Source organism: Cuculus canorus, chromosome 20 (genome assembly GCF_017976375.1).
Source record: "Cuculus canorus isolate bCucCan1 chromosome 20, bCucCan1.pri, whole genome shotgun sequence".
Lineage (NCBI taxonomy): Eukaryota > Metazoa > Chordata > Aves > Cuculiformes > Cuculidae > Cuculus > Cuculus canorus.
The window spans coordinates 3,291,258-3,312,010 of NC_071420.1; the positions used below are offsets into that span (position 1 = coordinate 3,291,258).

General features: G+C 42.0%; 1 protein-coding gene and 1 non-coding gene across 4 annotated transcripts in view; both read left to right on the plus strand.

The window, feature by feature from the left end:
* The window catches only part of TEX14 (testis expressed 14, intercellular bridge forming factor), a 34,213-nt gene that overhangs the window by 7,259 nt on the left and 6,201 nt on the right, over positions 1-20,753 (plus strand). For all 3 annotated transcript variants that reach the window (XR_008453146.1, XR_008453147.1, XM_054085230.1), the window contains exons 3-24: positions 1,538-1,652; positions 2,565-2,730; positions 2,849-2,985; positions 3,620-3,701; positions 4,096-4,226; positions 5,030-5,143; positions 5,587-5,710; positions 6,484-6,662; positions 6,972-7,123; positions 7,950-8,140; positions 8,360-8,510; positions 8,856-9,826; positions 10,511-10,617; positions 11,762-11,841; positions 12,389-12,646; positions 13,177-13,277; positions 14,362-14,455; positions 15,142-15,232; positions 16,510-16,572; positions 17,541-17,665; positions 18,740-18,927; positions 20,478-20,529. Coding sequence is in view for 1 of the 3 variants with exons in the window: in XM_054085230.1 (XP_053941205.1) it covers positions 1,538-1,652; positions 2,565-2,730; positions 2,849-2,985; positions 3,620-3,701; positions 4,096-4,226; positions 5,030-5,143; positions 5,587-5,710; positions 6,484-6,662; positions 6,972-7,123; positions 7,950-8,140; positions 8,360-8,510; positions 8,856-9,826; positions 10,511-10,617; positions 11,762-11,841; positions 12,389-12,646; positions 13,177-13,277; positions 14,362-14,455; positions 15,142-15,232; positions 16,510-16,572; positions 17,541-17,665; positions 18,740-18,927; positions 20,478-20,529 (3,672 nt within the window). In the remaining 2 variants the exon portion in view is untranslated. The remainder of the gene's footprint in view (positions 1-1,537; positions 1,653-2,564; positions 2,731-2,848; positions 2,986-3,619; positions 3,702-4,095; positions 4,227-5,029; positions 5,144-5,586; positions 5,711-6,483; positions 6,663-6,971; positions 7,124-7,949; positions 8,141-8,359; positions 8,511-8,855; positions 9,827-10,510; positions 10,618-11,761; positions 11,842-12,388; positions 12,647-13,176; positions 13,278-14,361; positions 14,456-15,141; positions 15,233-16,509; positions 16,573-17,540; positions 17,666-18,739; positions 18,928-20,477; positions 20,530-20,753) is intronic.
* On the plus strand, positions 336-545 carry LOC128854219 (small nucleolar RNA U3). The gene has a single exon (XR_008453198.1). It is a non-coding gene; the product is annotated as a small nucleolar RNA U3 (small nucleolar RNA).

Consider the following 20,753-nt stretch of genomic DNA (forward strand, 5'->3'; position numbering starts at 1 on the left):
CACTGCGATCAGCTGCTCCAGGGAATGAGGGGGGGTGGCCCGTTGCCCCCTGTGCGGTGTCCGCGCGCCAGTCGGGCTGGGAGCGGTGCGCCTGATTGGGCGGCCGGGGTAGAACATGCAAATGAGGGGGCGGGCCCCCGTTTCCGCCTCTCGCCGCCGTCCCGCGGGGCGCCGGTCGGGCACGCGGGGCTCGCGGCGGGGATCCGCCGTTGCGGGGACGCGGGGGGGGGGCGCGGGGCTGTGTGCCGCGTGTGCCGCGGGTCGGCGGGTCCGGGTGTCCGTGTGCTGGAGGGCGGGTCGCGGCGGTGGGGCCGGTGGCGGCGGCGGGTTGGGGTAAGACTATACTTTCAGGGATCATTTCTGTAGTTGGTCACTGGAGGAGAGCGGTCTCCCCTGATCGGCGTCACAAGCCACGAGGAGGATGTGTGCGCTGTCTCCTGAGCGCGAAGCGGGCGGGCGGTGCTGCTTGTGCAGGGGCCGCCCGGCATTGATGACCGTTCCCCGTCCTTCGGGGCGTGGGAGGGAGACAGCGCGAGCTGAGTGGTTTGTGGCGCCTTCTTTAATGCGGTTCAAAAGTAGAACATCAGTGGTTCTGAGCTTTGTAGTTGGTGTATTGCCTATTTGGTTTCTTTTCAGCCCAAAATCCTTCTAGGGCGTTTTCTCTCTTTTGAAAACGTGATAAGTGTTATTATCACTAATGAAAAACTACTTCTCTAACTCTCAATGACTTCTATTGGAAGAATTTAATCTTCTATCGGTGCCATCCTCTGGTGTCACCTGTGCTAATACTTGGCCTCTGATATTTATACACACCCTACTGGAAAATATGGTATGTATAGAGAGTTACAATAGTGTCATTTAATCTCCCTTTTGATATAGAATCATAGAACAGTTTGGGTTGGAAGGGACCTCGAAGTGCACCCAGTTCCACCCCTGCCACGGGCACGGACACCTCCCACTGGATCAGGGGCTCCAAGCTCCATCCAACCTGGCCTGGAACACCTCCAGGGATGGGGCAGCCACCACTGCTCTGGGCAACCTGGGCCAGGGCCTCCCCACCCTCACAGGGAAGAAATTCCTCCTTATGTCCAGTCTAAATCTGCCCCTTTCCAGTTTATACCCGTTCCCCCGTGTTCTATCACTCCAAGCCTTTGTGAACAGCCCCTCTCCAGCTTTCCTGTAGCCCCTTCAGGTACTGGAAGGTCGCTCTAAGGTCTCCTCAGAGCCTTCTCTTCTCCAGGATGAACAACCCCAACTCTCTCAGCCTGTGTTCAGCCCTTGGATCATCCCTGTAGCCTCCTCTGGACTGGTTCCAACAGCTCCATCTCCTTCTTATGTTGAGGATTCCAGAACTGGACACAATCCTCCAGATGAGGTCTCAATACTCCAGATGAAGTTTCTATTACTATCTTTATGTTTTCATATTTCCAGTGTCTGGAGGGAACTTGGCAGCCAGTTTCAGCATTCATGAACCGTTGCTTTTAATTTGGGGTTGAGGGGAATGGTCCCCTTCTCATAATCTTTTGTTTTCCTGTAGGTGCTTTTGTTGATGCTGTAAATTCCATGGGCCAAACTTCGCTCTTCACTGCTGCTTTGCTAGGTCTTGTTAAAGTAGTGGATGTGCTGTTGGATTATGGCGCAGACGCTAATCAGTTAAGTATAAATTTTTATTCTTAAATTGAAACTAATCTTTTAAATTTTTAGGTTTTTTTTTAGTCAGTGTAATCCACAATATTCACTGTATATATAGGAAGAAGTGCTTAGGATACATATTGCTGTTTTAGCCATAGATCCCCAGATGTGCATAGACGCCTAATTTTTCTCATTTCATGGTTATCCATAGAATAGTTTGGGTTGGAAGGGACCTTAAAGCCCATCCAGTTCCACCTCCCTGCGATGGGCAGGGACACCTCCCACTGGATCAGGGTGCCCAAGGCCCCGTCCAACCTGGAAGATGCTTCAGCCCTTGGATCTTCTTTGTAGCCTTCTCTGGACCTGTTCCAACAGTTCCATCTCCTTCTTGTGCTGAGGATTCCAGAACTAGACACAGTCCTCCAGCTGAGGTCTCCCCAGAGAGGAGCAGAGGGGCAGAATCCCCTCCCTCCCTGCTGGCCGCGCTGCTTTGGACGCAGCCCGGGACTCAGTTGGTTTCTGGGCTGTGAGCGCACGCTGCCGGCTCCTGTCGAGCTTCTCATCCCCAGCACCCCCGAGGCCTTCTCCTCACGCTGCTCTCAATCGCATCATCCCCAGCCTGTACTGAACCCGGGGATCGCCCCGACCCAGGGCTGGGACCTTGCCCTTGGCCTTGTGGAACCTCCTGAGGTTCTCACAGCCCCAGTTCTCCAGCCTGTCCTGGTCCCTCTGGATGACATCCTTCCAGTGTGGCAGCTGCACCACTTAGCTCGGTGTCATCTGCAGACTCGCTGAGTTGCTTTGAGTTGTGTTTGTTGTTTGTTGTTTGCGAGTACATAAACCTTCTAGGTGTGCTGCTGCTCATCCCCAAAGGCGCAGCTGGCTGAGCGTAGAAGGGATAGGTGAAATGTTTCTGCTTTAACGTTCCTCAGTCGCTGTTACGATGGAAGCACTCCAGTCCATGCAGCTGCTTTCTCCGGAAACCAGTGGATTCTTAGCAAGTTATTGGATGAAGGAGGTGATCTAAGAGTACACGATGAAGATGGAAAAAATCCGCAGTACTGGGCTATGTCAGCTGGAAAAGAGAGCAGTGCTCAGGTACGTGTGTGCAACACTTGTTGAATACGTGCTGAGTGTGTGCTCACATCTTCATCTTAAAGTGAAGAAATGTCAGCATTCCAGAGGTTCTTGGCTTTCCCCTCCCTTTCCTCTCCAGGTGCTGGAATTTATACAGCGTTGTACGTTCCACATGCAGGCTGCCATTCAAAACTTTCCTTCTGATCTCTTGAGGAGGGTTGGCTCATCAAAAGCGCTGGTCTGCAGTCCCTCTAGGTTTGGTGGCTTTGTCCAAGGGTAAGAATATTCTCTAGTACCAAGGGATTGAGCTGCAGCAATTTTTGCTTCCATGTTATTTTATCTTAAAATTAACACAAAATCTATCAGATTTCAAACCAACCTATGTCAGAAATGATGATACTTTTTGTTCCTCTTGTGAGAGTTCCAAATAGAAACTTGACAGCTGTAAATATCTGGATATTAGGAAATACTCCTGAAATCAGTGATGAAAAGTATTGGCTTTTAATGGTATTAAAATGGCAGTAGCATAAAGTATTGTTTCTTGACTTTTCAAGGTCACTGAAAATCTTTTGGGCATGTATTTCCAACAGTTTTGAGAGCTTTTATGTCAGATACATGTTAGGAAAAATGCATACTTGTGAACAAAAAGCGATGCAGGATGCCTGTGTATGCATACGTGTATATTAATCTGCTATCTTGCTTTCAACAAATGAATATCATAGAGTATCTAAAAATGTTTTAATGAGTTATACAGTAGTTTGGAATTTTGCATTACACTGTTTGTGTGGGATCGCGTGCAACGTTTGAAATACACGGCTCTAGCAGAATTTCTGCACTTTTTTCTCTCTTTTGCATTTTTCTTAAAGCCTTAGCACGTTACTTACTCTTATTGCTTATGTTTTTCATACAGAAATGCTGAGAGCCCTCTGGGTAGATTTCTAAAAGATGGAGGTAATGCAACCAAGAACGTTTACAGCTTTGGTTTTGGGAAGGTAAGATGCTGTGGATAGTGGTTTTCTAATGATATTAGTACAGTTTTCAGAGTCCCATATTCTGCTGAAATGGTGGGGAAAAACCTGAGTGGAAATATTCAGACCTTTGGTCATTAGGCCCTGTCAGACGAAGCAGTTTTGGAACAGACAATTGAAAGTCTCCTGCTAAGCATCACGTGTGGGAGTCCTTAATGCTGCCTGTTTCTGCTTTCGCAATTTCAGCTTCACTAGAAAGTTCAGCTTTTGACGTAGATATCACAGCAGGTCGTTGTGATGCTTTGGCTGGTGCTGCCTTTGCAGTGACGGCACTCAGGGTTTCAGTAAGTTTGTGCTGAGTCCTGGGAACCCAGCACCTTTGCCTATTCCTTTTGGTTATGGCCTGGTCTTGTTTCAGTTTTATCTTGCAGGCAGCAGGCATATGGGGTACTTGGCATCTCTCCCAATTATTGGGGAAAAAGATGTGGTTCAGGCAGATGATGAACCAGCGTTTTCTTACCACGTTGGACCATACATGATCATGACGAAGTGAGTGGAATCAAAGGGATTTTAGCCCTTCTGGGTGTGTGTCTTGCTAAGAGGCAACAAGTTATTGTACCAGGTGCTTCGTTTGGGTTTTTTTTTTGTTTTCTATTCTATATTCATCCGCTGCTTTCTGTTTGCAACTTGTTTTCTGTTGTCCCACTTATCAATGTCTTCTTGAAACCCTCAGCATCTGTAGGTTGCTCTGGTCCTCTCCAGCAATATTAACCCAATTGTGGTTATTTATTGATAGTAATGTTTAAATATTGATTCCTTTTGTGGTGGGAAATACATTGCTAGAGTTGCAGAGATTGTGTGGTTCAATGTTTAGTCCTTGTAATAGTTGGATCAGACCTCAGTTCTCTCGATATGCATTTCTGCAGCTCAGACCTATTGTGAAATTAGAGTTGCAAATGCAGACGGAGCTTTTCTTTAATCTTTTGTACTGTGTAGCAAGTAGTTGTGCCTCAGAGGCATCCAGTGATTTAATCTTTCCCAGCGCTCTGGCTAGTATCACAGTCGGGTGACGGCCTTTAGTGAAAGGAGCTGTCGAGTGTCCTTGTTCTTTGCCTCGGGTCATGGAAGAGTGGTGCCTTTGGACCACAAACCTGTCATTCTACATCCAGTCTTTAACAGGATGAGAATTTATTGTCGGTTGGAAAGAGCATATGCTGTAGCCAACATCATCAAAGCGATGCTCCTAATCGCAGCAGAATCATCGTTACAAAATTATTTGTAAGTAATCCTGTAAGTGGAAAAAAAATACTACAGAAAGCATTTCATAGAAATTCTTCTCCCTGTTCTTGTAGCTTGATGTGGGGAGGCAGCAGAGTTACAGTGAAGGAGCTTGGCTTTGAGCCCCACCAGAACTGCAGTAAACACCGCTTAGCTGATCTTCTCCTTGCAGAGCAGGAGCATAGCAGGTAAGAGAGTGCGTGGTAGCCACAAGTGCTCCTGCAGTTTGGTGTCTCCAGTGATATGCGGGAGCGTGATTAACCTCAGGAGGACCATCAGGTTGTGGTTGCACTCTCTCTCCAAGTGAGAAATGCAGGTCTTGTTTTCTCCTGTCTGTTCCCACTCCCTTTGCTTCCCAGTGGATAATATAGAGGATGATACTCCCTTCTCCTTTGTCTGGATGAACGCTTCATTGCATGTTTCCTGGATGAGTTATTTAGAGGCTCTGTTAGTTGGGACAGTAAGCACTGTTTCCTAAATGATCTTAATTTGCAGTGGTTCTTAAATATTGGGTATTTTAATGATAAATTAGAAGCATTCATGGCGTATTGGTAAAAAGGCCTAGAAGGCTAGGACTCTTTCTCTTTTAATCTCAGATTTTTCTTATTTTTTTTCCTTTCTCCCTTTGCAGTAAACTCCATCATCCTCATTTGCTACAGCTGATGTGTGTTTGTCTGTCAAGTGACTTGGAGCAAACCCGTTTGGTATATGAAAGGGTTAACTTCGGTTCTCTGTACAGCATCCTTCATGAAAGGGTAATTGGAATACTTGTTTTTTAAACAGTAATTAGCTGAGAGGAAAAAGTTTAGTCACTACATCTGCCATCTTCACTCAAAGAGCAAGACAACAAAATGATCAGTCTGTGTATCCCGGTTTCTATTCCGTTGCGCGGTGTCGGATCCTCTGTGCAAGCTGGTAAAGGCTGTCATTGGCAAATGCTTCTGTTAACATTTAGGTGCAATTGCATTGATTTTCTTATTTAGAATCACGCTTAAAATGCCTGCTCTTAAATTCAATTGAACTTCTAATGGTCTGCATGTGGTTTTATACCGCAAATGTGGTGAGACCGGCTTTGCCCTTGAGTATTTGCCCGTAGTACATTGCAAACTGCCTGCGTATAAAAGTGAAGGCTTGAACTCTGTTGTGGTTCTTTTCTTTCTTTTTTTTTTTCCTTTTTTTTTTTTTTCATCAGCTGATCTGTATTTAATTTTTGTCATTTCATATTTTTCTCTTCCTTTATTCAGAGCTGAGTTGTTATTTTTTCTTTAACTGTTTGCATGCAGACATCTAACTTAGTGGAAAAATTGCGGTCAGAGGAAAGAGTTGATTCTGCTTCAAAGTGAATTTTAGCATTGTCTATGTCTTTCTTTTTTTCTTAGTTACTGCATGAGGTGTCACTGATTTACTGCTGAGGATGAACATTATTTATGTTTGCTTTCTTTATTTTTCTGTACAATGATAGCTTTTCACTACCTTAAGCTTTAAAGGCCTGCAATGCAGATTTGGTACTTTTGTTTCCTTTTTTCAGCGTACGGAATTCCCACTACTGCACATAGAGACAATTTTGCGTGTGCTGCTTCAAATTAACGATGCTCTGCGGTTTCTACACTCCCGTGGATTTATCCACCGTTCAGTCACCTCCTATGCTATTCAGATTGTTTCTTCTAGTGAGGCAAAGCTGTGCAACTTGGAATACATGATAGAGAGGTAAAGAACTTCCTCACTGATTCCACAGAGGGGCCAAAGAAAGTCAAATTTATACTAAGTTCTGCTGAATTGTTCCTCTTGATATGACTGGGGACTCTTCTTTGAGTATAAATTTGTTAAAGGAAGCGTTACTTTCACCAGAAAGCCTCTGCTGTCATGTGCCAAAGTATGTTTATCGCTGTGAAAATATTACATATCTTTCACCCAAAGTAGACTTGCAAATAAACTTGGGTACTTCATTCCAAAAGATACACCCTCTGACTGAGTGTTGTGTGTCCCAATTTACAACTCTTTTTCCCCTTTCTGCAGCAAAGACGGTGGAGAACACAGTGATCTGACCCGTATTCCGGTCCCAGTCCAGCTGCATAGATGGTGCTCTCCTGAAGTGATCCTGGAGAAAGCTGTCACAATCAAATCAGATATTTACAGCTTTTGTGCTGTGGTGCAGGAGGCCTTGACAGGTACATCTATAGGTTTAGGCTTCTGTCTCTGGAATGGCCCATGGAACGTTTTCAGTGCACACTGTCAGCCCCCAAATGTCTGTGTAATTCCTGAGTGACCGAGTGAAACTTTGCTGTGAAGGTTCATGCAGAGTTAACTTGGAAAAGGAGCCCTCCGGGCAAAAAATACCAAATGTTAATGGCAATAGCAAAAAACTACTGGAAACTTTTGTAAAATGTTATCAAAGTACTTAACTTTGATAACTAATAATAACTAAAGGATGAGATTATGGCTGGTATTAGAGATCCAATTTTGTGTACGGTGGTTTTCTGCTCTATCTTCTTCACACTAACACAGCAAAACATTCTCTTTGCAAAGCACAGAATGAGCTTGTGCAGCCTTTGTCTTTTTGCTTTCATCTTTTTTCACCGAGATAACTTACAGATATTGTATTGTTATTACAGATAATGTAATGAATGTTGTGCATGGACCTTGACTATTTTAACAGCGAAATAGGATAAACAATTACCCTAAAAATTAACCCCTAAAAATTAACCCCTCTCTTAGCTAGTTGGTAATGAAGAATCCAGAGCCTGTGCGGCAGCATAACTGTCCTCTAGAGATCACTGTCAGCTGCCTTTAAAGCATCTGCTGTTGAGATAACACAGGGAGGAGATGCCAGACTGGATGGAGTGCTCATTTGGTTTGTGACAGTAGTTGTAAATTAGGGAATGTGCAGATAATAATGCTTCAGTATCTCTGCTTGTTTTCTCTTTTTCTCCTCTTCTCTATTTTCATTAACATTGGTTTGTAGCTTATGACATAGTCTGTATTCCTGTCTTGCAGAGACTCCTCCCTGGAAAGGACTTGAAGACTTGGTTATTAAAGAGCTGATAAGTTCAGGACAACAGTTAGAAGTAGATATCAGACTTCCTAAGCCCTATTACGATATCGTAAAGACAGGGCTAGAACCTAAACAGAAGAACCGCTCCATGAAGCTTCAGGATATTCAGTATATACTGAAAAATGACTTTAAGGTGACTTAGAGGGTTGTAGCCTTTCATGTATTTAAAATGGCAGAATTTTGTGTCCATTCAGATTCAGGTTGTTATGCTTAAATCTAGGTGCAAGGCTTTTTTGTGTGTGTTTTTTAACACTGAGTACCCTTTTCTGATCGTGGAGGAAAACCACATTAGAAGGGCGAGATATTGAATTGTTAAACGTAGTTGTGTCTTATACCATGTTTTCTCTTACAGGACTTAATTAAATCTCAGACTGGCCGTGCTGATGAGCTGTCAAAAGGACAAAGGCCTGCTGTTTTTGCAGATGTCAATATCTGTTTGGCATCAGCTTTTAGTTACCAGGAAAGAACACAGGAACTGCAGGGAAAAGAGATAACCAAGGCTGGTGAGTTTCTTCTAGCAAGATGTCATGTGTCCTTCACTTAGCATGTTCCTCAGTCCATAAAAGTCTGATATAAATAATTGAATTGTGAGTACTTACAGGTTTTTATGGCAAAGTTTCAAAATAGAAGGCACTTAACTCTGAGTTCCAGCTACCATCCTCATTATTAATGTAAACTCCAGACTATAAGTCCAGTTAATATTTGAAGTTCAGGAATGCTGTTTTTAGCAGAGATGCTAAAAGCTACTCCTCTAATCTCCAAAAGACAAACTCTGAAATGTATGGAAGCAATGTATTTGATGGATATCTAGAGAAACAGCTTAACACTTAAAAATCAATTTTTTTCAGACAGCTCTCCCTCCCCGGAATACTTTCTTCTTCCTGAGGAGAATAGTGCTTTAGTGGACTGCGAGCCATCAACCAGCCTGCAGGCAGTTGCGCAGGACAAAAGTCCTGACCTCCAGGGGACTCTTAGTGTCAGTGATGTGGACGACAGCCTCCATAGCTTTGAAATCAATGAAATCTATGCCAGTTGTTCAGAAGTTGACGAATATTTCCTGGAAGAAGGAGCTAGATTAGGTCAAACTCTAGAGGAGGAAAAAAAGAAGCAAAAAGAAGAAGATCAGACTACTCACAGAGACATGTATGCGTTCCCTGCAGTGCACTGTGAGGCAAATCCAGTTGATGAGGAAGATGGCTTCTCAGAATCGAGTACAGGGCACACAACAGAAGAGGAAGACAGGGCGAGCGAGGCCTCTGACACATGCATGCAGGCACAGGCGAGAGGACGTGCTGGGGGAAGAATGCGTGGTCTGTCCCAAAACGAGCATTACATCAGCAAATGTGTCCTTAATGTAAAGATCGTTCAAAGCATGTTGCAGCAGGCAGCAGATTCCCTGTGCAGAACAGAGGAGAAGCTGGACAGATTAGAGACCTCCAAAAAGCAAAAGAAGCCGCTCCAGGATGTGGGAGCGAGTCAACTTTCTAAGCAAATTTTTCTAGATAGACACTGGAACAGGTGTGATTATACTTCCCAAAATACCAATAACCCTGGTTCTGGAGCTAGTACTTCATGGAAGGCGATAGGTCCACCATCAAGTGACTATATTCCACCGCTGATAATGTGTCAGGCGCAAGGAGCGTCGAGTAGAGACAGTTTCCAAACTCTTTCAAAGACGGCAAAGGAAATGGAGGTAACTCGAAATGAAAAGGGGAGGTGCTTTCGTGAGGTGAGTAAGAATGAAAATGAAAACAACCATCATGGTCGCAGCTTCAGAGTGGTGAAAAGCCTGGAAGAAGAAATGAGCCGAGATCAGGAGGTAAAGTGTTGAGCAGGGTAACTGTGTTTATCACCCCTGTATTCTTAGCAGGTAAAAATAGATGTAGTTAAGGATGACATCCAGAGGAGGGGCGAATCTGTCTTCCAAAATATATTCATATGCCATATGCATTGCATATAGGAATGAAAGTAGTCAGCTCAGCAGTGTAATATTCTTATTTCTTCTTTCTTCCTACTCCACCCAGCAAAATACTAGTCCAGTGACTCAGAAGGGAATAAAATCCTGTACTGAAATGGAGATGGGACTGTCAGGGAAAAGAGCAAGTGGAGAAAGATTTTTGTTTGTATACTTAGTTATGGAGGTCTAAGCTGTAGTTATTAATTTTCATTTTTAAATATAAGTAGTTGATATCCTTAGCCCAAAGAGAAAGAGGGAAATTTGTGTATGTATCTGCTGTGAGAATAATCCTGAGTCATTTAGGTCCACTCATTCCTTGGAAACTACGTGTTAGTGATAGTCTGCCTGCTATAAATCCAGGGCACAGGTTTTAATAGACTAAGACCTGAAGCTGTCATCCTTTCTTTAGTAGCGGTGCTGCTAAAATGTAACCTAAGGAATAAAGTTTACTCGGTCTGGTTCTTGGTATGTCTCATAGACAGCTCAACTAGTATTTGCCAGAATGCCTGATGTGTGCTGAATCACTGCTTGTTGGACTCATTTCAGCATTTACTCCCACACGTATCTGTAAGATGCAAAAAAAAGCTCAACTTGCAGTGTCAGAGAGGAGGTGATTCACATTCTGCAGCAGGGGAACGTGAAGGAGAGAGATGGTGAGTTCTGGTTGTATTCACAGAAGAGTTAATTCTAGTAGATGCATCTTGATACACCTGCTGTCAAAAGTAGACACATCCAGGATCAAGGATGGCTTTAAATTTGTTTTTTTAGTAAGCCAAAAGCCTTCTGTCCACTTAAGACCCTACGGTGAGTCTGTCAGCTGCCCAGCTGCCCGGGTACCTGTTGTGACAGGGCAGTTACCATTAAAGAGTTGTGTTCCAACAGATTCCAGCTGCGTCTCTGGTGGAGGTCAGTGGTCCAAAACTGTAACAGTGCCTACGGAGGGTAATCTATAATAATAAGTTACTGGTTAGAGTGATTCTCCTCTCTCTGCACAGTCTCGTTCAGCTCTCAGCAGAAATATTTTGGTTTCCATCAGTGTAGAGCTAGGACCTGGTAGGGGCCAGAGGGTTAGAATGGTAATGCTAAACCCAGTGACACATGAGTGTATGTTACTTTAACATGTTTGCTGTGCTTTTTAATGTTATCTCTTTGTATTTCTAAGTATGGATGAAAGTACTTGTTAAAAGTACATGGGAGAGCTCGTGTAAATTAATGCATCTTGGAAAGATGGGAACAGGTACCTCCTTCAATGTTTGGGTCAAATCAGTCAGGAAAAACTATTCCAGTTTCTAAATTAATTCACAACCCAGTTGGATCAGTAAAGACCCATTGGTAAATGACATATTTGCTTAGAACATAAGTATGCCAGATGCTGACGCGTGGTGAGATGGTCACGTGAATGAACTCTGGATGGGAAGCGGACTGGTGGTAGGGTTGTTACCCAAACCTGAAGTTCCGAGTATCTCCAGTTGTCCACTGGTCTAAATATTAAATCTACATAGCATTCACTGCCTGAAGGCAGTTGACAGCTTTTGAGATCTAGATTTTAACTTACAGCTTGCCTGGTTAATGGATAATAGACCTAAATAACTGTGCTTCCCAAGCTTCTCAATCTGCTAGTTCTGTTGGGTTCTTAGAACGTGTGTGCTCTCAGCCTTTTAATTAACATTAAAACAACTTCTAGTTTCTTACAGACTCCAGAACACTTAACACAATATACTTGTGCATGAGCAGAGGTTGATGATTATATTACATTATATTATGGTTGTGATTATATTATGTTATGTTATGTTATAGGTGCTATCCAAACCCAAGATCTGAAATTTGCAGTACAAAAATAAGTGAGGAGAGAAGGATGATTCAATCAGAATGGAGGAGTAAGTAAATCAGTGTTAACTCGGCATTAATGATAACAAGTTTTACTGCAGTGCAGCGCATTAAAACTTAACACATTTTATTACTTAAGAAAGGTCTGTGTGAAGCTCTGACTGTCTATTAGGCTGTTCTTGGATGAGAACCAAATGAGTAGGATCCTGAGTCTTACACATTCAGGGCATAAAATAGTCACAACCACATTAAGATGGTTTGGTTATAAAGCTCAAGGAATTTATAGCCTTGTTTTGGAGGATGTAAGGTGTGTAAATATGAAAAGGTTAGCAGTGACCAGTGGATGGCGGTACAGGCATGAATAACAGAGAATGCAAACTAACAAAAACTGTTCATGTAAAGGCTTGTCCATGTCAATTTATGCAGGTTTAAGCTTTCCTTAAAATGGAAGGAAGTGTTTAGCTCTTTTAATGGAAAAGGACTTAATATGTTATAACTTCAGCATTTCTAAGGCTGCAGACACGATGAAAACACAGGGAATGCTCTGAAGGTCCAGATTCTGTTGTGTGAACTGATAATTTTGTTCTTCTTGTGTAGCTGAAGTAAAGCAAATGGCCAGAAAAGTGGCCTCAGGACAACTAGAACTCGGCTCTCCATATCCAGCTGGTGAAAGTACATCTGAAAGTGAAGGGGAGATTGTAAAGGAAGCCTTTCAACACACCACTGTCCAAAAAAGTCAAGACCAGCAGAGATACATGTGGCAGACAGATGATGATGAGCCTTGGGATCTAGGCAGTGAGGAGAGATCTGAATCTGAGGAGAGTGATCTGGATTCTGCATTCAAAAGTTCTGGAGGTGAGGCTGAAGAACAATAATTTCTTCTCTTTTTTTCTCTTCCCATCTCCAAGCAGATTTCAGCTTGTGTGATTTTGTTACAGTACTTGTCGATTTTATCTTCTGGAGTCTTGCCTCCAAAGCAGATCAATCATTCTGTTCTTAGTGAAGGTAGATGATAGACTAAGATGAGTATTACATGTTAAAAGGTGGAGGCAATGTCCAGTGAGCTTGGAGACCCTTCGTCATCACTGGTTTCCATTTATCAGCATGGGACACTACAAACTTTTTAGTCCATGCTTTCCCACTTCTTCCAGCAGGACTACAGAGGTGCTGTTTCCGTAGCAGCATAGTGGGTAGTGCTTTTTGTGATAGTTCTGGATAAAGGAAACCTTCACATGCATGGATTAATGATATGAGCCTTTAAAGTCATTATTTCTGCACATTTGGCAGACATTGTAGTTTTATTGTCTGCTTTCATTGATATTCCATTAGCGCTTCACATCACTCAATTTTATTATTTACCTAATAATTTTGTTCTGACACTCTAGGGAGAAGTTGCGAATCACCATTGCGAGGTGAACAAGCAGAGCCTGGAACAGCCCTTCATAAGAAGTCAGTCCTTCCTGAACAAGCTGAAAATCTCTCTAGAGTATGTATAGTAAGCCAAGAAATCTAGTTGCAGCTATTTATGTATAAAACAGCTTAGCCTGGTCTCTCTGTGTTGCACACGGAACACCGCTGAACACGCTGATCTCTCCAGTTGTGATCTGACTAACAATCCTCTCTTCTCCTCACCCTGTTTTGTTTTGTTCTCTAAACCTTCAAGGTCATGTAAGGAGCAGGAGGTAGGTTTAAACTCAGAGTGGTTAAATTAAACGTAATTTCAGTTGGGTGCAGTACTGTTTAGTGTTGTTGCCTAAAATGTATATTTTTTAATAGAAGTGGAGAAAGCATCTCAAATGATGATATCTTACAGGTGCATTCAAAGGAGTTGCATTGTTCCCTTAATTCACCTCCTAAGGCACCCGAAGAATTTTTACTCTTGATCCTGATTATTTCCTTCCTCCTAGTACACAGGGAAGTTCAGAACTAGAGGTGGGAGTAACAGAAAAGACAGGAATGAAGTCTGTGTCAGGAACTTTGGACATCAGTTACACAACATGTGGTTGTGTAACATGCTCCCATTTGATTTGAAGAAGAGCTGTAGAAAATGGCAGACTGATGGGTTTTATTCTTCTCTTTTGAAATAACATCTACAAATAAAGATTAGTCTAAATGTAAGAAAATTATAACCCTATTGCTTTACAACATGCACCCCTGCCCAAAACTGAAACAAACCAAACCCCAAACATAACCAAAAACAAACAAGAAAACCCCAAACAACTAAAACCCCACAAACACTCAGCCTCCCAGAACAGCAAGGGCATATTTTCTTCTTTTGTTTGCTGGGAAGTTTCATAAACTGTGGCTGAGGAAAGTTTTAAGCAGTTGATAATCTCGGCCTTTCCTTCACAGTTCTATCAATTATAGTACTCAGTAGTCTTAAAACAATCTTCATTAATTTCTTGAAGATTTGAAACTGTTGTATGGGCTGTTCAATCCAATCCATGCTGTTTGCTGATAAGCTCTTGGAAAGTTTACCTCTCCATTCTGATTATTGTGAGTATCGTCCTACCCTTCACAGCTTGCTTGTGAGAGAGTGAATTTTGCTTCCTTTTTTCCCCTTCTTTCAGACCTTAAATGCTCAGGGCAAATTAGGAGATGCTTGCGAAGGATTTTTACAGAAACAATTACCTGAAGATGCGGGATCAGGTATTCAGGGTCCAGGTAAATGTGCTCTTTCTTTTAAAGGTACTTTTGAGTTAGGGAGACAAGAGTCTTGTTCCACTTAGACTTTTGTCAGCAGCACTCTTATCAGAAGGCTAGAGTATGATTCTTCAGCATCTCTTATTCCTCATTATTTTAGTGAGAGTTCAGGACACTCAGGATTTTGGAAGATGAGGTTTGAGTATTGCAGACACTGAAATATTGCTGAGTTCTGTCATTATATTTTCAGTTAAAAAAAAACCCCAAAATTTGTTTGCAACCCTTTTGTTTTACACCCTAGGGCTATGTTTAATGTTCTTACGCAGCTTGCTGGAAACTGAATTAGAGTTGTATTTACGCATTAATATTTTTATTGCTAGAAGGATCTTGAGCTTTAAAACTGTGAGAGCTGACATTGTACGTGTGCAGTGCAACGTGGAAGGATTGTCTCTGTATCTCCGGTCTGTTGCCTCTCAGCTCGGATTTGTAAATGTTGCGCTGTTCCCCAGTGCTTCACTGGTTGACTCTGGCAGCTGTGGTGTGTTTATGAGAACGCGTCTTTAAAACACATTTGTCTCTGGACAACAACAAAGGTCACAAGAACTAAAAAGTGTAATAAAGTTGCAATTTCCTGTTCAATGAGTTGTGTCGCTTTCTTTTGTACTTACAAACCCCAGTAACAGGGAACATTCGTTATTTGCATTCAGGAGGAAGAATGCTGTGCTGCAGCACAGCAGTGCAGAGCTCTGGCAGGGACACACAAGGAGTGTATCAACAGAGCCGTATGCCTCTACCCAGGTAGACAGACTTATTTCCATCATTACTTCAAGTATATATGAGGTTATAAAGTGTTCTCTCTCTATTAATTCTGCTTACGTCTCTGAAATTCAAATAAGATGCCAGCAGTGGTTTTTAATGATTATCTACATATCGTAGTTCCCTGCCAAGAAAATATTAAAAGGGCTTTCACGAGTCCCTTGGGGTTTTGTCTTTTACAGTGTTCGGTGGTTTTTTTGTTTGCTTAATGAGGAAGCTAAAATAGGGAAAATAAGTCATGTATCCATTACAGTTCCTTTTACACTGATAAGCTACAGTCTTAAATAGAGCAAAGATAATTCAAGTTAAGGCTTCAGTCATCTGTTTTAATGTCGTTGTGCTTGGGTTTTGGAGCTCAAGTGGCATGAAGAGTATGCATTTTCCCCTCCTGTGGGAAGACTCCAACGCAAGTCTGCTCACTGCATCTTGCCTGCAGATAACATTAGGCCATGCTTGGAGGCCTTCAGTCTCATCTGTCAAACGTGAGGTGTTTACATCCAGTATTTTTGTAAATTTCATATTCTACTCGTACGTAGAGATGTTGGCCAGAATCATCACTTCATGCTGCAAAGGGTACTTTCGTTTAAAGAGAAACAGTCCTGACCCTGAAGGACTTCCAGCAGTGGTTTTCAGGCTTCTTAAAAGCCACTGGTGTCCCTGAAGCTCAGCTGTCCTCCTGTTCCTCCAGAGTTAGCACCTGCTCACTTTGAGGAGGCGTGAGAGCTGCTTTTACTGCTTGTCATGTTGCACTCTCTCCCCTCCGCTGGAGGAACTGAGTTACCAGTGTCAAAGGTAGGCATCAAGTGCGGAAATACTTGGCTTTAAGGTGGAAGGCAATGGTTTTGGTTGCACCCTTCACTTAAGAATTCGACAGCAGGACAGAGGGGACTGTTGCTCTTTGACCATCTGACTCTTCGACCTTGAATGGGGTTGTTAGAGCTTGAGAGAAGAGCTTACAGTACGGCCCAATCAAAGGATGAGAAGACAAAACAGCAATGTATACTCATAGATTTTTATTTCAGTTTTGTTTTGAAACTGCATGCCTGTTAGAAGTTTTCTCCTTACCAGATACAAATCCATAATGTGTTTAAAATGGCATTTTCCTCCTAAAGCTCTCTCCGTTTTAAGAAAAAAATATTCTTATGAGCTGCTCGGAGAGCAGGTAGTCCATTAAACTTGAGAGACAGGAAAATAAATACATTTATTTTCACAAATTTCTGGGAGGATCAATGAATGTGATCTTTCTTCCTTCATTCCAGCATTGACGCAACACAAGAAGTGATACCATGGGACCCACAGGAAGAATCCAAAGGAAAAGATGTGTAAGTGCCACAGACCATTTTATGCCAAAATTTGGGAGATTGGTGTAAGAGCTATCACATACAGCTGTCCTTAGTTTGAAATATTTTCATATTCATCAGTAATTAACTTAGTATAATTGGATGTTCTTCACATTAAAGTGTGACAATTCCTTGTTTTTTTCTGTCCATGTTACTCAGAAGAAATAATATTTCTTTAAAAGGAAATTGTCAGTGTGTAGCTAAATAATATTTATTACAAAAATAGTCTGGTGATTTGAGATTCTCAGGAAAAATTTGCAGAATAGGTTTGTGATTTAACTATTAAATTTAGTTTCTTTTTGCAGATAATGGAGATTTCAATAGAAATTCCTGGTTTGGTTACAGTAGACACTGGAGACCGTTTCCTGGTCTCCGAGGACAATGTGATCCAGGGTGTATCTGCAGAAGATGTTGCTTTGCATAGTAGAATCCTAGTCCGGCAGCCACTTAAGAATTTTTGTGACTTGAGTGGATGTCAATGCCTGTGCAAATCTTCAGCAGTTTCAGTTTATCTGAGTGATTCTTCTAAAGGCTTCTAACACCTACACTTAGTCTAGATTAATGGATCGTTAATTTTTATTAATCCTTGAGGTCTTTCCTTAGCGTCAGAGAGGGATTTCTACCTAACGGTTCACTTTTGAAGTTCTTACTCTTTATGGCGGCAGTTTCCTGAGCTTGCTTGTATAGCAGAATTATTAAAATTATTAATTATTAGAATTATTAAAATTAAGAAAACCTTTTCTGTCTCTGCAAGACTATTGATGATGGTGATCTTTAGCCTTCCAAGAGTTCTGTGGGAAGTTTTCAAAGGGAATGTCTCTTTTCTTCTGGAAAACTAGACAAGACTAAACAATAGTAAAATTTGAAGAACCTGAAAAGAGCAGAATTTAGTGATTCACAAGTGTAAGAAGTGGCTATTCTAACTGTCAGAACATCTTTCAATGCTTCAGATCAGTGACAGATATTCAGGATTTGTCGAGTATCCCCTGTGAGAAAGAAAACTACTACGGGGGTGTAGACTGTAAAACACCCAGAGTGAGTCACGCACCAAGCGTCAGCACTCCACTCAGCTCAGGTAACTGTGGAGAGGAAGGAAGGGAGGACTAGTGAATTACTTAACCTTTCTGTGCCAGGAGTCAGACCTTTCTGCCAGGATTTGCTAATGTAAAAATCACTGGTGTGAATCATGGAAACTCCATTCACAGAGCACCAATGCAGAAATGTCAGGCTTAGAATAAGGAACAACAAAAAATGCTGTCCTCGTTTGAAATCTCATTGTTTTGGTCTGGATAGTTACAACTCTGTAGTTACAGCCTGTTCGAAAGAAATCTCTAACGTAGAACTAAAGGAGAATTTATGGGGACACAATTGAAAGAGCCCATATCTGAAAGGGCTCTGGAAAATCATTAGTTGGTGTTTAATAAATCATAGATCAGACATTGTTTTAAACATTTAGAATAGAATCATAGACTATTTGGGTTGGAAGGGACCTTAAAGCCCACCCAGTCCCACCCCGTGCCATGGGCAGGGACACCTCCCACTGGATCAGGGGCTCAGAGCCCAATCCAACCTGGCCTGGAACACCTCCTCTGGGCAGCCTGTTCCAGGGCCTCCCCACCCTCATGGTTTAGAAATTCCTCCTTATGTCTAAACCTGCCTCTCTCGAGTTTACACCCATTGCCCGTTGTCCTATCACTACAATCAATTTAAAAGTGATTTGGAGTGATGAGTGCAGATTTTAGCATTTTAAAGACAGGCAATGTGTAATAAACACTTAGTGTGTTTTCAGAATTGATAAATTGATCTTACTGTTTCTTGAACTTAAGTGTTGTTTAAGAGCAATGAATTACCATTTGCTTTGTACCTTCATTAATTTGGTGTAATACATTAGTCGAAATTTCTCAGTTGGGAGGTTTTACGGGAATAATGCCTGGTGGAACTCCTGGGTAATCAGTTTGGACATCTGCTTAGAGGTCATTTATGGATGATAAGTTCTTAGAGTTTCCTGTGCTGGTGCATGTTCAAGTATAAAAAAACATATTGCTTCTTTTGAAATGTGACCAAGACACAAAAAATCCAAGAGTATTTTTTCAGCTTTGCTATCATATTTTTATTTTCTCTCTTTTTTTTTTTTTTTTAATTCTACAAGAAAAAATTCCATTAGCCTTTGAGAGATACAAGCTCTGCTATGGGGTACCTTCAGATACTTCCTTTTTTGGTTCTCAAGAGATTTCCTCTGCAGCATCCTGGACATACATTACTGCCTACGAAGAGAGCAGGAGCACTGAAATTCCCACTGTTTCTTCAGGAGTTCACAAATCTGAATTGAACAAGCCTGTAAGTCTAGAAAATTTACCTTACGCCAACCATTCTTTAAAATAATTTTTAAAGTACTTTTCCTTAAAATACATGCAAATTGAGGAGCACAGAAGTACTTCTAGATCCTTGTGAGTATTTTGGAATCAGAGATCTGTTGATATAATGACAAAAGTTCTGACTGATTTCAAAGCAGTCAGTGCACGTCACTGCTTATACAAAGAGTTGGCTTCCCCTTTTGACCACCATCAAAAGGGCCTGTCCTGCCCTCTGTCCCTTCCCTGGCTCTAAAGAATTGCCATTTTCCAGTATTTGATCCAGTAATCTTCCAGTGCCAAAATAGTATCAGTAAAATGGTATTTTGCTGCTGGGAGAAGGAGAGGTTGATGACTGGTGAGGCAGCAGCAGATTGCGTATGTGAACCACTCTGAATTCACAAGTGATTTGTGAACTGTAGGCTTTTGTGTGTGTGGAAGCAGGGAATAAGCTGGAATGAAGTTAAGTAGATGTGTATGTGTATTCAACTAAGTTTTTAAGTGAAACTGAAGAGTTCTCCACACTTACTGAGGGGAGGTAAATGAGTACGTATGTGAGTGATTCCTTGAGGAAGAAAACTGAGGTGGAAGCCTCAGACGAGTAGTTTGGAAGCAAAGGCAGAAAGCCTTAGTATCAGGAGATAAAGTTTGTACTTTCTATGCAGATGTGGCATACTGTTATCAAATTTGTTGTGTCAAAAAAATCCTCTCTCGTTGGAGCTGACAATTTCCAAGGTCACTAGAGTGACTTCCAGTAATCTTTTTGGACCTGAAGATGTTCAGGAGCCACAGCATTATCTTAACTGTCTTTTCAGACAGTTAAAGTACTTGCCTTTATGGCTTTCTTACTGTTATTCATTGATGGGATTGTCATTTAAAGATTAAATTAGAGTTTATTCAACCAGAACAGTAGTGACTGCATTCATTGTCATCAGGTCAGGTCGGTGTCTCTCTGCTTGCGTAGCAGACAGTTGGAATTCATTAAGCCCATTAACAGCACAGCGCTGCCTTGACTGGCTCTGCAGACATGTTTGATTGTGTCACTTGCTTGTCTGCAATCTTAGTCTAGGTTTAAGTGCATGAAGCACCTCTTTCCATTTTGAAGACAGTTAGGACTTGCTTATGATTATAGATTCTTGATTTTTAAGGCTCTTTTGGTAAACAGGTATGCCTGGCTTTAATAGTTGGAGATCCAATACAGAGAATGGGACCTGAAGAGATGCTGGAACTGTCCTTTCAGAGAATTCCCATCCAGTGGTCCATACATGGGTAAAGATTACGTCTCTGACAGTATCTTAGGGCTGGATGAGTGCACAGCAGCCTAAGCAAAGTTTTTTACGGATCTGGCTTACCTGGATGTTACCCCTGTTTTCATATTCTGAACTGATTGATGAGCTTATTTAAAAGTTTAGTGGTCAACTAAGGCTTTAATTAAGGCTTTACCTATTTTGGGATGTAGTATGGTGAAGGGGAGAATTGAAAACCAGCAATTCTTTAATTTACCTTCTTGTGTTTATTCCATGTGCTGTTATGCAGGATGGGTTGCCAATAGTCGCTTCATCCATGAGAGGTACTAGGAAGGCATCTGGTAAGTCTCTTAACCCCCCCCAGCCAAAATAGAATGATCAATGATCAATACATGGAGAAACAGAACTGGAAAGAAATTTTGCAGATCTACTGTTCCCTGCATCTCTTTTTATAGGGATAAATAGCTTTACACACATCTCTATTGCTGGTGGTAATCAGGTTATGGATTTTGTGCTTGGACCTGCAGACCTTGCACTCTGAGCTCTAATCAACCTACGTTTGAAG